General features: G+C 41.4%; 1 protein-coding gene and 1 pseudogene across 2 annotated transcripts; one reads left to right on the forward strand and one right to left on the reverse strand.

Annotated features, from left to right (window-relative positions):
• Window positions 1-334: 334 nt before the first annotated feature.
• On the forward strand, window positions 335-8,467 carry LOC103717594 (uncharacterized protein At1g03900-like). Its single transcript, XM_008806041.5, has 4 exons — window positions 335-682; window positions 804-1,324; window positions 7,244-7,525; window positions 8,052-8,467. Exons 2-4 carry the CDS (start codon window positions 836-838, stop codon window positions 8,115-8,117), a joined length of 837 nt encoding a protein of 278 aa, XP_008804263.3. The 5' UTR covers window positions 335-682; window positions 804-835; the 3' UTR covers window positions 8,118-8,467.
• Window positions 8,468-9,416: 949 nt separating this feature from the next.
• LOC103717613 (subtilisin-like protease 4 pseudogene) lies at window positions 9,417-11,881 on the reverse strand (annotated as a pseudogene). The gene has a single exon (XR_015976820.2). The product of XR_015976820.2 is annotated as a subtilisin-like protease 4 pseudogene (transcript).
• Between the last annotated feature and the right edge of the window lie 4,822 nt (window positions 11,882-16,703).

Consider the following 16,703-nt stretch of genomic DNA (forward strand, 5'->3'; position numbering starts at 1 on the left):
GACATCACCTATACAAGACTTATCCTGAGTATTGATCACATTTTCCTCAAGGGGGATTCAACTACGATAATCGGCTAGATCTAGGGTTAAGGTAGCACTGATTGTGAAAAACCCCTACTCGGTGATATCCGTAAATTATTGAGAGAGCGTGGCTCCTATTAAGTTACACATAGAGAGATCAACGACGTTATGAACTGAGCTGCCTCTTTTGTGGCATAATTTTATTGAGCTGCTATGTAATTTTTTTTTTTTTATATTGTTTGCTGCACTTATACCCGTTGCGAATGAGCTGCCATTAAAAATACAAGAAGCGAGGTAGGGCTTAGAGTACAACAGAGCATAAAATATTAACGGTTACAGGGAAGATGATCTTTGGAAACCTCGGGGCAGACTCGTAATTTCATTCATCTCATTCCTGGTTCCCACTCCCTTCTCTCTCCCTTCAAGCCCACGTCTCTCTGTTAGATTTTCACCGGCCGGAATCCTTGAAATTCCCCACGGGCTCCACGGCCCTTCCTTTCTCTTCAATACCTCCAGTCCAAATCTTCATACATCATCAACTAGTCTTTCCCTGGGCCTGTTTCTCTTGAGAAATCCCACACAAATCTCCTCCAAGACTCACTTCTTGATCCCCAGAAACCATTGAAATCTCGCCAAATTCGGGAGAAAGCACCCGATTTCAGTAAGATTCGATGTCCGATCCGTCCAATTCTTGAGAAAAGCCCCAATTCGATTCGATATTCATCGCGTTTCTTTGAAAAAGAAAAAAAAACTAATCTTTTCTTGTTTTTCTTGCGATTGAGGGAGCGAGCGAGATTTGGATCCATAATCGACGATGTCGTCCTTCGAGGAGGAGGAGGAGGCATTCGAACACACGTTGTTGGTGGTGCGGGAGGTGTCGGTGTACAAGATCCCGCCGCGGAGCACGAGCGGCGGGTACAAGTGCGGGGAGTGGCTCCAGTCCGACAAGATCTGGTCGGGCCGCCTCCGGGTGGTGTCCTGCCGGGAGCGCTGCGAGATCCGGCTCGAGGACCCCAACTCCGGGGAGCTCTTCGCCGCCTGCTTTGTCCAGCCGGGTCAGCGCGAGAGCTCGGTCGAGACCGTGCTCGACTCCTCCCGCTACTTCGTGCTCAAGATCGAGGACGGACAGGGCAAGCACGCGTTCATCGGCCTCGGCTTCAATGAGCGCAACGAGGCGTTCGATTTCAATGTGGCGCTGTCTGACCACGAAAAGTATGTGAGGAGGGAGCACGAGAAGGAGACGGGTGAGGAGAGCGAGGAAAGTCACATTGATATCCATCCTGCAGTGAATCATCGGCTGAAGGTATCCAAGTAGACTGCATTATAGATTCGTCAGACTGCATCTAATCTTGTTGATCTGTAGCTCATGAATTAGCAGCAGCAATGTTTGTTCTCTGAGTGTATCCATGTTTTTGGGCCTGCTTTTTTTTTTTTTTTTTTGCTAAAATTTGGGCCTGCTTCTCTTGTTGGTTTATTGTCATAAATTGTAGATTGAGCTTTAGGAGTTTTTTTTTGTTTTAAAGTTTTTTAACAATAGAACTATAACTATAAGTCATATTCATGGGGTGTTAAGTTTAGTATGAGAAATATTGTGTGACCATTAGTTTGATGATGTATTTGGCAGAACTATTTTGTTTTGGCAAATTAATTTTGCCCGGAGGATAGTAACTGTTGGTTAAATTGTTTATCCTTATTGTTGTTTATACATTGTTATGAGAGAAAAATTTTTGTTTAGTCAGGTCAAAGGATTCTAGCTTTGCAGCTCATTTTTGTATCACCGTATGTTGTTAATGATTCCTGTTCTTGTGCAGTTTGTTTAGCCACCTTAATACTAGGTTATGTTATATTGGTACTTGAGGATTGAGTTAAGCTACACCAATGTAATGCTGTTATTGTGATTTCTAGCCTGCTATTCCTTTTAATGATACGATGATTGGACCCTTTGGCTGCACTTACCAGACTGTCACATAGTGATTCCTTTGTTACATTTACACCATTAATTTGCTTCTAGTTGTGTACCATGCTCTGACATCTATTGTATAAATAGTAGGTAATCGTTGAATGTTCAAAATTTGTTTTTGTTTTCTCTTAAATTTGTTTTCCAAGAATCGCCTCTCCTTCTGCAGCATCTGCATCTTCATACACAAGTTTACTTAACAAAATGATTCTGCTTAGTTGAAATCATGAACAATCATTAACTTCTACATTTTTCCATTTATTGGACATAAGAAGCCAAATAATATGCAATTCCATCATAAATTTACATTTCTTTGAGCTAACCACTGTTGGATCCATCTGCCTTGACAATCATGTAATGGTGGTCTCTTCTTCGATGAAATAGCTGGCTGTTGCTGGACTTCAGTGACTGGATCTTGTGGTAGTTGGAAAAGTTCTCATGCATAAATATTTCTCTGGTAGTTTCCCTCATGTCTGTTTCCAAAATGGCCATCATATCTCCAATTGATCTTGTGAACCACTGATATCATTGCATCATCATTTTCCTTGTGCATGCAGCCTGAAGCACATTCCTGTAAGCATTCTAATCCTCATTAAAAGCCATGATTAAAATATGAAGCCTGAGCCCAACACCTCTACGTGATGTTGTCAGCCACTTGCAAGGATTCATAGCATGCTCTTAATATCACCATCATCCTGATGTCCACCTAGACAGTCGTACTCTGAGTTGATATTGTCCTAATTAACTATGATTTAAGGTGGGATCTGCTGTGAGTTTTTCTCTGCAAAAATCTGGGTGCTAGTTCAGTTTTCCTTGTCAATTGAGCTTGGTTTCTTCTTACATTCTTTTTAATTCCTTTTTCTGCACCTCCAAATAACCTTCCCGTCTTTCCTCAAGTCTTTCTTCTAACATTGCTCATTTCAATTGTCCGTTGAGTTTTGAAACATTTCAAATTCTTTTCTATTCCAGCGGAACTATAATTTTTTTATCTAGTTACCCCTTATCTTTTGATTTGCCTAGATTTATTTAACTTTACATTTACTATTTTTTTTCTCACTTATTAGTATTTTTGAGTGTTGGAAGGCTCCTTTGTCCTCTTTATTTATAAATTTACAATACCTGCATTCAGTATTCTTCTTCACATGCTTTAACTTGACCTCATGTTTGGCCCATCAGACTATAATGCATCTTACTACTATCTCTATGCGATATCATCAACTTCATAGTGAACATCTTGGATTCATAGGTTTGTCAATATTTAGACTCATCTTACCATGGCTGAGATGTCGAATGATCTTATTTCCTCTAATGTGAAGCTTGTCTCCATCGCAGACTCTGGTTTTGTTCGACTGATATCAATTATTGACTTTGCACATATTTGTTGAAACCAATGGGGCCATCCCTCATTTAGACATCTACTTTTAGATAGCCAAACAATCATGAACTTATCTAGATATGTGTTGCTCTATCCGGATCATATGCATCAATTTTCTATGATTTCTAATGCTGAGTAGGCACATTTTTCAGTAAGTCTTCCAAATTTGATGTATATTGTGCAAGTTGCAAGCTATAGGCCAGTTACACGCTTTCTTCAACTGATAGAGAGCGAGGACTTTAGGAATGAAGGTGCCTTAAATTGTTCTCAATGCACCTTAAACCCTGAGTTAAGCCCCTAAGGAGGCCAATTGCTTCAACAAGTCTCCTTACCTTAAGTTTGTCATAACCAAACCAAGGTTAAGGTGATGTATAGATATACAATATATGGCATGTGCCTTGCTTTGCACCTTGTAGCTAGCCCCCAAGATGCCTTAGCACCTTAGTGTGCCTCGAGCCTTTGACAACTTTATATACAAGTAAGGATCCACATAATTTGATTATGACCCGTGCATCTTAGGACACAATCATAAATTCATAACCATATTCGTTCAGTCTTGACCCAACTATTTGGGATTGGCTTTGGTTCTATGAAGCATTGACATGGATGTAGCAAGAGAGGGATATGCCAATATGGCATATCTTGGAAAATAGGATGTGACAAGGTTAGGAATATGACATTTGTTTCATATAAATATGGATTATTCCATAAAGCATGATGGGTTATTTTAATAGTACGGTCTATGGTTTGGTCAATCTTGAATAGGATTGATGAAAGGAGATCAAAGGCACTACTTAGCATGCATGATAAGACATGATGCATATCATGCTAGTGCCTTAGCGGCATTCAACATTTGCAGAGTATTGACTAGCTCTTGGCATGCAGTCGTGTCAGGGACTCAGTGCACGAAAAGGAAATGTCAAATACAACATGGTAAAATGCTTGTACTAAGCTGGCATGTCATGGGCATGGACATGGGACACCTCAATCCATGGTCCATACTCCATAGTCTGGAGTCCATATAATACCATCAAAACACAGAAGCTCTATTTACATAGCCATTATTCATATCCTTTGATCATGCTCCATACTTTACACAATACAATCAACATCACAAAATCTAAATTTCACCATTTATTATGCCCAACCAAAGGTTAATAATCATCACCCTGCCCCTCCAAAAAAAAAATCTTTCATCCTTAAGCATATCTAGAAACTGTCTAGGATGCAGGAAGTATCTAGAGCATATAAAATTTTAAAAGGGATTTTGATGGACTAGTCGGTTTTCTTCAACCCAATTTCATGACGGCCCTCTTTTTTTCATAAAAGGACAATTAAGACTGTAGTTTATTATACATGGGACAAAATAATCGTTCTTGTCTAATTAGCGATTAACTCCCTTAATATCTTTATATTAAATAAGACAATATAATGTTGAGTTTTTTTTCTGATATAAAAATATAAACTTTTCCATTGATCTGCATCTCCACTCTCCTTGTTTTAAATTATATTGGCAGAATAGGTTACGGTTAATTATCACTTAGATATGAAGGATCAACAGAATTAGTTACTAACTAGCATATAACCTACATGATGCATGGGGTACAGTTTTCTTAATCCTATGGTCGAGATCATCTGATCGAGTATGCCAAAAAAAGATACACTCATCCCATATGAATGTATCATCCTATTCTTAATCTCTTATCTAATTTGGACAAAAATTAGTCGGCACTTGCTGATCGACATTTCGTGTACCTTCTCTTGAAGTGAAATGTTGGCACTTTGGATTGCTATCTTGTGACCCGATCCCATGGAATGTGCTGGGTGCTTTGCTGGAGAATTGAAATGCTCAAATCCCTCTCTTCACTCGATTACCCATTCCCAGTTCTCATAAAAATTCTTATGCTAACATATAGCGCGCCGGGTGCTTCACTGAAGCATCGACGCCTCGGATTGCTTTCTTCACTCAACCGCCCTAGCTCCCATAAAGATTTCTATGTTAACTACGATTCATAATTAAATCATTTTCGACATAATCCCAAGAAAACTTGATCTTTATTTTTACTCATCCACATAAAAAGTAATGTAGATATTAATGGCAAAAAGCAACATATTTTATCTATCATGTTTTTTAACATCTGTTTACAAGATATGCCACAATCAATTTCAAGCCAACTAGAACATTGAGTACCTGTCATTAATATGGTTTCTACGCGGCAAATGGAGGATTCTGCATAAGCTGAGCCTTCATTTTAGATATATATATAATAAATTAGACGACATGGACTATTTTGTCTCATTTGTAAGTAAGTCACGTCTTATTAAAAGGAGAACTGAACTATATTGGGATTGGGCTGAGAAAGGAGGCTTAGTAACATGGACTATTTTGTCTCACATATAAGTAAGTTAGGTCCTGAGCATTTTTTATAAAAAAGGAAACTATATTGGGATCGGGCTGAGAAAGGAGGATTAATATATCAGTTAAAATTACGACATGTGAAAAAAGAAGCTCATCCCTAGGCATGTCTAGAAACTGTCTGGAATGCAGGAAGTATTTAGAGCACTTATCAAAATTTAGAATTGGGATACTGAAAATATATGTGTCTGGCATGCATCCGAGACATTTTCAATGCTTATCAGGTATTCAATACATATTGGTAACAGCCATGGGTGCAATGTGAAGGTCTGTGTATCCTGTTTGTTATCCTTATTTGTGGTTTATTCCTTTTAAGATTCAACTTTGGTATCATTGCAAGCTTTTGTAAATCCATCCTCACAAATTCCATCCATGTTGCTGTCAGGTCTTGCTCTCTTTCTTCGTAGTTTCATGCATAATTCCTTATATGGGCCTCCTTTGATCTTTGTTGCACTCGCACACAACATCTCTCTCAATCCATTATTTTTTCCTCAATTGGTCCAACTCCTGTGCTACCTCCAATACATTGCCCTCTAATTATTTCATATAATATTACCCTATATTTGCATTTATTTCGTATGGCTCCTTCTTTGCTCGTGCTTTTAAGTTTCATGCACTCTATTATTATGCCTCTTGTAGCTATCTGCCAATCAGAAAACTTTCATACCTTATTTATTAGTATCTTCGTAGTTGAGTTATTTTAACTAGACCTTAAAATAGTACTTATGATGGAGTGAATTACTCTTTTTTGGCGAATCATGTCTACAAGTGAAGGACTAAATCAAATATAAAATGCTAATCTATGCATATCTACTAATAGATATAGCTTATTTATGCGACCTCAGCATCATGTCTTGAAGTTATTATTTTTTCTCTTTAATCATATTTAGAATTAATTATTTAGTGCAGTGAGCATCAATATATAATCTTTTTTTTTCCTTTTTCTTTGAATGAGACATGATTGGATGATGCCATATTTCTTGTTCTATGATGAAATGTTTTTCAATATCTTGAAATAAACATTTGAAAGAAGATTTGCTGCATCTAGCCAATAGCCACAGAGAAGATCTGAATGGTATCTCAGGAAACTAAATTCGACTTTGTCATAAACACGGATATGTTTTTCTTTTTGCAATTTCTGTTAGTTACATTCTTCTTTAAGCATGCAACCTCATTTTTGTTTATCAAATCCTCTTTTCTTTGTTATATTTTTTTTTGGTGTTCTTAGTGTTGTGATTGCAAGAGATTGTATGACTGTTTTCAATACCAAAACCATGCTCCTTGTCAGCCTGATTTTGTAGCTTCTCCTTTCAGTCATCTCCTTTTATTGAACATAACCATGGAGTTGGTTTTCTACTGCCCTTGCAGTCATCTACCATTATTTGTTACAGAATGCCTATAACCTTACCTGTTTCCTATATTTCTTGAGTCATGTTTCTTTTTTCCTCCCACTCTTGGGGGATTCTAACTTTAGGAAGGAGAAACCATCCGTATAAATGTGAAGAACAAGTCATCTAGTGCAAGTGGCATGCTTTCATCTGCTGGCCTATCGGGAGGGGCTTTTGGCAAACAAAAAGCAAGTACAATTCTTGCACCACCGCCTGGTGGAGCCGGAAAGATCAGATCTCCTCTTCCACCCCCGCCTAATGACCCTGCAGTTGCTAGGATGACCTCAGATCACAACACTGGACATAAGGCTCCCAAAGATTCAGCAAGGCATCCTGCTAATCCTCTTGCAGATCTTTCTGCAATTGAGGTATGTTTCTATCCTCTACATACATCTGCAAAGTTCTGTTTTTTTTTCGTTTGTGCAACCTAGTGGAATGCATGTGAAAGTGCACTATAACCTGTTGTCTGGTGTGCGAGGATATTTTATGAGCTAATAGCTCGGATATTTGGAATGTGAAAGACAAGGTCCCATTTGGTTTTGACACATCTATATAACCTTCACTAGTTAGTTAACAGAGTTTGGAATACAAGTGGGTTTGGCTTCCTGATTACTCAAAGAGTATTCCCCTTCACCGCCTCTTTGGACAGTTGTTTGCTTGACTGCTTAGTCATGCAAACTTGGTCTTTGAAGAGAATTTCACCGGTGTAACTGAAATGTTCTAAGTGAAGTGTTCTATGAACATTTCCCACTAATTGCCAAGAAACATCACTTCTAGTTGTTTTTTTGGGACAAATGTATGGCATTAATTACATTGTTTGTCAACTTATCCATGAAAATGCTATGTTTCAATGTTTCTGTTTTTATACTTGAGACCGATCATTTTGGATTTCAGAGGAGCCTACCTTCAAGTGGGTCCGGGTCAGCAAAGAGTACTGCATCTGGTTGGGCAGCATTTTGAGTTCCCAGGAGTGTTCGCTGCATGCAGTCTTCCATTCAATGAGAAAGAGAGACATTTCTAGCAGAAGAATGCAAACGCTTGTTCTCATCCTTTTTTTCTTAAAAAAAAACAGATGGTATGTTGGTGGAATTGCATTCCTCTATATACTCAAGTAATTTTTTTACAAAATATTTTACTTTTTTGAGGTGACAGGAGTTGGAAACTTTGGATACATGATGTAAATGTTTTTCGTCATTTTCTTGCTGAATGACTATCAAAACATTCCTTGTTCTTTTCCATGTGAACAATGACTTACATCTGTAAGCCGTATTACTATTTCAAAGTCATTTTATACTGGTTTCAATTTGCCCGAACTGATTTGCCGCCATAATTAAAATTTAAAATCCTCATTACATCTTACAATATTTCCTTATAGTTTAATTTGTTTTGTTTTCTTTTTCTATCTTTTGTGGAATTTAATTGCTATTTCCTAAAAGGAAATTTTGATAGTTTGGACTGAAAATATGCTTCAAGGTGATTTCCATCAGAACAAATCTCGTCCCAAACAATGCGAGAAGGAGGAGATCAGGAGAAAGAAAAAGTAGAGGAGATGGGTGGGTGTAAATCACCTTCTGCAACTAATGGAAGAATGGAGAAGAGGAAGTTGGTATAAGAATGGAGGCAAGTAGCAGGGATGGTGGGTGGATAGATTGGAGCAGGGGATATGGCAAGTGAGAGAAGACAGAGAGTAGGCATGAGTTTAGAGTGTGGATCTATAAATTCTTTGAGTCTCACCAAGTCCAGCAAAATTATGCTCAATTCGATATCACAATTTGATCCAAGTACAAAAGAAGTCGAACCTCAGTTATTTACAGCATACACTTTTTTTTAAATTAGTCTATATAGGCTGCACTTATTATGGCTCTGCAACACTGAGAGCATTAATCAACTATATATCATTCAGATTTTCTTTTTCCTAATATTATTATGTTTCTTGTGCGGTGAGACTGAATTTTTATATTTCCTAGTGGAATATTTTTAGCATGTTTCCTTTTATTTTTGGATCGACTTGCCTATTTTTTGTAGGACTTTATAAAGCTCTTCTGTACAACACAGCTTAGGATTTAATTTGCAGAAGAATTATTTTTGATCAATCAATAGAATTTTTATTAAATTTTCTTCCTCTTTTTCTCTTTTTGTTCCTTGTACTTTCTTCTTTCTGCAGCATTGGTGGTTAGAGCCTATGTCAAAGATCAAGCCCCAGTTGTACTGCCCATTCTTAGCCTATGGGCCGAGGAATTTACCCAAAAAAAAGTTCAGTGAATAAAGATCCGACTTTCATTTCATTCTCTTGCCAAAGAGTTGGAAAATGTGCATGTTACACCAAGAAATAGAAACCAAGAATGGAATTTTAGCTGAAGACAACAGAGATTGGACTTCTCACAACATGTTTGCTAGAAACCCATGATAGTTGTCCTTCTGATACCTGACCTTTGCCTGGAGTCGTGCCATTGGTAGTTAGTATGACATAAAAATGCCTTCTCTCATACAATCTATCAAACTCTAGTCTGTAAGGAGATACTTCCACCTCAACTCCTGCTGGCTCTTCAATCTCAGCAAAGTAAACTGCATTGTCTTGCCCTACATTTTTCACCTTCCTTCTGATGGTCTTCCTTGCAGGGGATCCAAGGGATACCGATATCGAAGGGTAGTTCAATCGTTCGATGCCGATATCATGGTGATTCGAACACATGATCTGATGTTGGGTGATAGCCATAATTTGTTGCTCTGTGTACCCTAACCCACAAAGATAACGAATGTAATGATGCGAATGAAGCTCATAGACAAGTCCCGGATTGTTGGCTGTTGATGCATTCACTTGTCCTGCACCCATGGCAAAGAGGCTAGCAGTGCCGCCATTGTACTCATCGGCGATCGGCTTCCAATCACGGTCTACCCTATCGGCTGTTGTCATTATCGCCGATTTAATTTCAGCAGGCGACCAATGTGGGTGTGTGTTCTTGAGCAGTGCTGCGATCCCAGAGAGGTGAGGTGTGGCCGCGGAGGTACCACTTAGAAAATTAAACGTAGAAGTTGAAGTGCTAACTTGGTTGGTTGGTGCAACATTTGGAGGCCAAGCTGCTAAAATGTTCACACCGGGGCCAATAATGTCAGGCTTCAGGATGCCACCGTTGTTCAGGCTCGGCCCTCTCGAAGAAAAGGAGGCAACGGCAGGTGACGGACGCGATCCAAATTGCGTTCCTTTGAATATTATGGTTGCCATGGGAGTATTATTTGTGGATGAATCGAAATAAGATTCAATTACGAGTGCATCGGAGAAGCTCAAATGTGCTGCTGGAAGGACATGAGCTTCAGAAAATGTGGTGAAACCTTGTTCTCGTTGGTTCAATACTATCATGGCGGCCCCCCCAGCCTTCTTCACAAACTCACCCTTCTCGATGTTGCTAACGTTGTATCCGGTCTCGCACAGCACCATCTTTCCTTTCACATCAATACCACCGAACGAGTCGTTTCTACAACCTCTACGCCCACCCTGATCATCGTATCCTGGGAATGCAATTGGCAGCAGGGTTGAATCGAACGAGCTTGGCTGGTAGGCGGACTCTCCATCGAGCTCCGTTCCATTGCCGAGCCTCACGGTCGCCCTTAGTCTCCTATCGGTGGAGCTCGCTCCGACCGTCAGAATCCATGGGGCATCGCCGACCACCTTGCCTTGGTACGGCCCGTCATTGCCTGCCGCAACGCACGTCAGGATTCGATGCCTCGTTGCTGCATACGAGCCAATGGCGATACTATCCTCATAGAAAGGCCTAGGCTGAGAGCCAGCAATGGATGATCGAGGCCGAGAGCCAATGGAGATGGAGAGCACGTCGACTCCATCATGGATGGCCTGGTCTATACCTGCAAGTATATCGCTGTCGTCGCAGCCATCTTTGGAGCACACCTTGTAGATCGCCAGGTGAGCTCTAGGAGCCATCCCGGCTGACGTGCCATTGGCATCGCCGAGGACTGCGGCGCCATCGACGAAGCTCCCTGCCGCGACGCCGGCGACGTGAGTCCCGTGACCACTGTCGTCGGTTTCGACCGGCACCGGCCTGCCGCCTCGGAACGCAGCCGCGCCGACGAGCTTGTCGTTGCAGAGGGGCTCGCGGAAATCGCAGTGCCCCCGCCATTCATGCGGCGGAGGCGGCATTCCCTTGTCGTCGAAAGATGGGTGGGTGGGAGAGATCCCGGTGTCTAGTACGCCGATGATGGCGCCCTTGCCGGAGCAACTGGCGTACCAAATACCGTCTCGCTCGCTTAGACCCAGGAAGGCGGGTGTGTAGGTGGTCAGGAGTGGAAGCCTCTCATCCCGGTGAGCATGCAAGAATCCATCGACGGACGCCATGGCCGTCACTTCATCATGGGTTAGCCTTGCGGCGAATCCGCCGATCACGTTGCGGTAGGAGTAGACCAACCGCGGCTCGCCGGTGTCCAGGGTGGTGTTTGGCAAGAAGGATTTGTGCCAATTCTCCCTGTCCGCATCGCTGAGGAGCTTGGTGCCCGCCGGCCTTTGTACATGAATGATGTAGGTCTGAATCCGGCTAGCGTTGCCTTCTTGGTCTTCGACGATGGGCAAGAGCTGGCCGAAAGTAACGTGAGGAGAAGGTCCGGAGAAAGAGAAGAAGAGGAAGGCGAAGGAAAAGAAGACAGACTTGCTTTTCTCCATTAGGATCCAATGGAGCGCTGAGAAAGAAGGTAGAGAGAGAGGGAGGATACTCTTTGCACGTAGAACATATGGGCGGGTCTCCTAGATCCAGAATAAAGGAAATTACGTAGAAATGGCCGTGAGACCAATCATTGATGGGTGTTCTTGATAATGGGCAAATTGGATGTCTCCATCTGAATCAATGCCAAAGACAGGCCAGGAAACGAAAAGTAGCACGGCGCACCACCGCCTTGGATCCCTTGGGATCCAATGTAATAGTTCTCAAAGAAGTTTCCTAGCTATAATATTTTTTCCTAGTTACAGGATGATGTTTAGTTTATCAAAAACCTCAATGAAGAAGCTAGTGGAGCGAAGGGTTTGATAAAATATTTATATGTTCCAATCCTTGGAACACTTTTTTTTTTGAAAGTATATGAGAGGTAGAGAAGCTATGCCCCCTGTTATCAAGGAAAGAATTAGAGTTTATAGAGTTAGGAATAGACCCACTAATTATTCCAAACCAATCAAGCTAACTAAGTTTCGGGCTCAATTATCTATGTCAGTTCTTCATCCTTACTAATTATTCCATGCAAATTAATTCTCATACGTGAAGGATCCTCCACAATATTCTTCTTCGTGCATGAGGCCATAATAACTTTTCCTGAAATCTAATCCAACACTCTCTGAACAAGCTCCGCATCCAATTATATTTTTTGCGTGCACCATCTATTATCGTTTGGCCAGTTCAAGAGCCCATTTTTAACAGTTATAATTTCATCGCATTGTGTTAATTACTACTTAAGCCAAGAATCATCTACTAAATAACAGCCAGGTTTTACCATACTATAAAAAATGTTTGCTCTTCCAAAAACCATACCCGAGCATACACTCAAATCCAGCACCTTGCTCCATTAAATTTATTTGCCACATCCACTTGGTCAGCATATTACCATAGAGCTACCAATTTCAGCACCTCTATCGCTTTAAGAGTTATAAAAGATCAGCCATCTTTTCAATAGCATTTATTACGTCAAAAGCGTACCCACACCAATATCCAATAAAATAAATAGTATAGGAAATAATGAAAATATTTATCATGGTTCGGCAAAACCCTCCTTAGAAATCCATGGAAGAGAATAGATGCTCCGCTATTCATAGAGAATTATAAGGAGTAGGGAAAACAATTATCCTTGCTGGTAGTGTCCCCTCTCGTCCTCACCTCTCTACAAATCTGTGAAACTCTCACACTCCCCTTACAAATCTTTCTCACAAACCTCCACCATAGGCTTAGATGCATATTTATAGAGTTCCTAAATCTAAACCTTTTCTTGTTGGACACGTAATACAATTCTATGTTTTGGAGCCCTCAACATAAGATTGCCATAAACCTAACTCTATAAACTTCTCTCTCTTTCTCTCTCTCCCTAGAAAATAGAAGCGAGAACCAGGTCGAAAGGCCACCTCTGTTTCTCCATGAAACCAATGAAAGATCGGCGGAGAGTGAGGGTGGTTGATGAGTTGGGAATAATTAATCAAAGGCAGGGAATTATATTGCTCGAACGCATGGCACATGAGCTTGTCCTTGAGATCTCTTGGAGGGCAAACTAAACCACAATGATTCCACCATAATATATATATATATATATATATATATATATATATATATATATATATGAATGATTTAATTATTGGCCAACCGAGGCTCTTGGAGAAATCGATACGTACGTAAACTGATGCAGGAAAGAACTATAAAACAATGAAGTCCTTCTGTGTTTTGTTGCATGTGGAATCCAATGTAGGTCCAAGTGATGCCTCCTGGTGTAAGGTTGCATGCCTAAGCTCAACCATGTTCAGCCTTTGGTACATTTTCTAATGGAACAAGAGGCACTATGTTGGCTTGCTAATTACAAATTGGGCCTTTATTTCCAGTCGAACAAACTTAGGTGAGCCTCATATTAAGCTGAACCTAATCAAGGGACCCACCATGATTAAGGGTGAGGTTTTGAGTGCTTGGAAGAATCAGTGATTGCACATAAAAAATTTCTCAGATCCAATCGGCAATTTAGTATTCGATCACTCTCATCTTACCACTTTAGTTGATGCGACGGCAGGAGAAGCTTTTCTTGCGAGGGACCAATATTGCACCACCCATGAATTACACCCATCCTCTCATGGAGGTTTTTTTTACGTTGCATGGCATCATGGTGTTCCTCTTCGATTCGAAAAACAGGAGATAAATTCTATAAAAATTCTTACAAAAAAAACAGCCGACAACAGCATTTTGTCTGCCACGTGTCCGACTAATAGCATGTCAAAAGTAACAGTTACACGCTCAAATGCCTTCTAGAGCCTTCTAGAGCCTTTGCTATGGAAATGTCGGCGCTCTAAAAGCTATGAGTGGTTATTTATTGGACCAGGTCCACCGCCCAATCGATCGAAAACATGCAACGATGGATGAAAGAAAAAGATTGTGGGTACCGTTTCATGGTTAGATTAACCCACCAATTCAATGTTGAATCTAACCAAACTAAAAATTGCACAAAAAATGATGTAGACATGGCCTAGTTCTCTGGTCCAACCACCCAAAGTTAAGCGGTACAAACAAGTCTTGATTGAAAACATATTCAAATTTTAGAAATTTAAAAATAAACTTGATGTAAAACATATGCATTTTTTTTGGTAGACTTTTCTTTAAATATCGGTTTTTAATTATAATATACATGAGAAATAATAATGGATTATGCGATCTTTCTATGGTATTTATAATATATATATATATATAATATTAAAAATATGTAGAACTTATTTATATCTTTAATTATTATTGAAAATAAATTTTGGAAGATGTTCTAGAGAATGAAATGAAGCTTTTTTTTAATTTTCTACCAAAAAGAAAAAGAATTGATTATTTTATATAACATTGCAACTTATTTAAAATAATTTAAGGGTTTAACTATACAAACATTTGGAATCTGCATTCAAGCACTATTTTGCTGATTCTCAAAAAAAACTCATTTAGCTTAACTAACTATTCAAGCACACCTTTCTTCAAGAATCAGAATTTATTGTTACTGCCATTATTTCTCAGGTTCATAAACCTCAACACGGAGACATGTACTGGTGTTTCTATTATTCCCAAACCTTACTATTGACTTGATAGTTGTCTAAATTTCAAGCAAGATTTAATATAACAACCATTATAACAGTTTCATATAAGTAAAATAAAAATAGTTTTAAAATAAATCAAATATCTTGAGGCCACTACAAAGGTAAAATTTCTTATCCAATATGCAAACTATATAAGTAAATAACATCATTTAGTGGGATATTCTCTCATATGGACGAGATAAAAAGTACAATTTCAAAAGATGAGAGCCCTAAGATGTGGAGCTATATACCAATAGTTATTAGCTTGTGTTGGGGGGAATAAAGTTTCCCCCCAAATGACATAAATGCCCCAGAGAAGCCGTACAACCTCCGACCCCGGACAGCAGAAGTCGACGTCCGACCTCGGAACGCTCGGCCACGAGACGACCGACCCCGAGACCTCCGACCTAAGAGAAACCCCGATGTCCGAGGACCGTACTCTAACATCCCTCCGGCATTTATTGCGCATGGCCGCTGTAATCTTCCGGCACACTCAACAATAAATGCGGATCTCCGGCTTACTCCACCATTAATGCGGATCTCCGGCTTACTCCATAATAAATGCGCGTGGCTCCTGACATCTACGGATCCCCAGCTCTCCACGGCAAATCGACCCAGCAGGGTCTAGTCGACTATGATAAGTCTCTGATCTCGGCCATACCGCCAACATCAGTGCAATGATTCGCCTGACCGAGCACCGACCTGAACAACATGCCGAGCCATACTACGGCCTCTCCCTGTTACATCACAGGTAAACCGACCCCCGCATATAAAAGGGAGCCTTGGCCTCTCAAGAGGGAGGAACATTGGTACCCCCAAAAATTCACTGTTTATCTTCCTTCTCCATACTATTTGCCCCCCTCACTGACTTGACCGTCGGAGGGCCGGCGCCGGAAAACCCGGCCACCGGTTCGTGTGCAGGCACCCAGACAGAGGACGCCGCCCGCCGACGGACCACCGCCCCGCCGTGAGGACTCACATCCGCTCCCTCTCTTCGACCGAAGATTGCCCCCGGGTCCAATTTCCAGCAACAGTTGGCGCTAGAGGAAGGGCCCGAGTAGCAGTCATGAAGTTGAGAAGTAAGGGAGCCTCTAACATCTCCCGGCGTCCCCCGCAAAGTCCTGGACACTCCATCCAGAATTCTCCAACTCCAGCTGATCCAGTTCCTCAGGTCCAGCCGGAACAGTTTAACGCCCTGGAGCAGCAAGTCCAGGCCCTGGCCGCCGTCGTTCAAGGTCTACGGCGCGAGGAGGTTTTACCCTCACTTCCCCCGCAGGCCCAGGCCCCGCCGGAGTGTCTCCCCAACGGCCCGGTTCTCCCCAGCCAAAATTTGCATGGCTCCTCCAGAGCCAACAATGGAGAACGAGCTTCTCCCCAGAGAGAGTCACCGGGAGAAGGTTTCGACCGGAGACCCCAACTCTCTGAGGCGGAGTCAGCCCCGGACCGCCGTGGGCTGGCGCAAACCACAGCGACAATCCCACGGGTGGGGGAGCTTGACCGAAAAGTTGAGCATCTGGAGCGCCAGATCGCGGCACTCCACAGCAAGAAGGCAAGACAGGAAGGGGACTTTGAGTTCACTACCAAGTCCCCCTTCTCCCGCCAGATCGAGGACGAGCCGGTTCCCGCGAGGTTCAAAATGCCTCAGGTGGAGCCCTACAGCGGAATCACCGACCCCCTTGACCACCTGGAGAGTTATCGGGCCCTCATGGCCCTACAAGGGTCCTCGGAGGCCATACTCTGCAAGGCCTTCC

Source organism: Phoenix dactylifera, chromosome 3 (genome assembly GCF_051530095.1).
Source record: "Phoenix dactylifera cultivar Ajwa chromosome 3, Ajwa_hap1_PhDact_Kaust_v1.1, whole genome shotgun sequence".
Classification (NCBI taxonomy): Eukaryota; Viridiplantae; Streptophyta; class Magnoliopsida; order Arecales; family Arecaceae; genus Phoenix; species Phoenix dactylifera.

What these genes read in the sequence shown, in the direction of transcription:
- LOC103717594 (XM_008806041.5), top strand. Translation starts at nt 836, where the DNA reads ATGTCGTCCTTCGAGGAGGAGGAGGAGGCATTCGAACACACGTTGTTG. An exon ending in CAGTGAATCATCGGCTGAAG is followed by an intron (nt 1,325 to 7,243) that starts GTATCCAAGTAG and finishes TTCTAACTTTAG; the next exon opens with GAAGGAGAAACCATCCGTAT. An exon ending in CAGATCTTTCTGCAATTGAG is followed by an intron (nt 7,526 to 8,051) that starts GTATGTTTCTAT and finishes TTTGGATTTCAG; the next exon opens with AGGAGCCTACCTTCAAGTGG.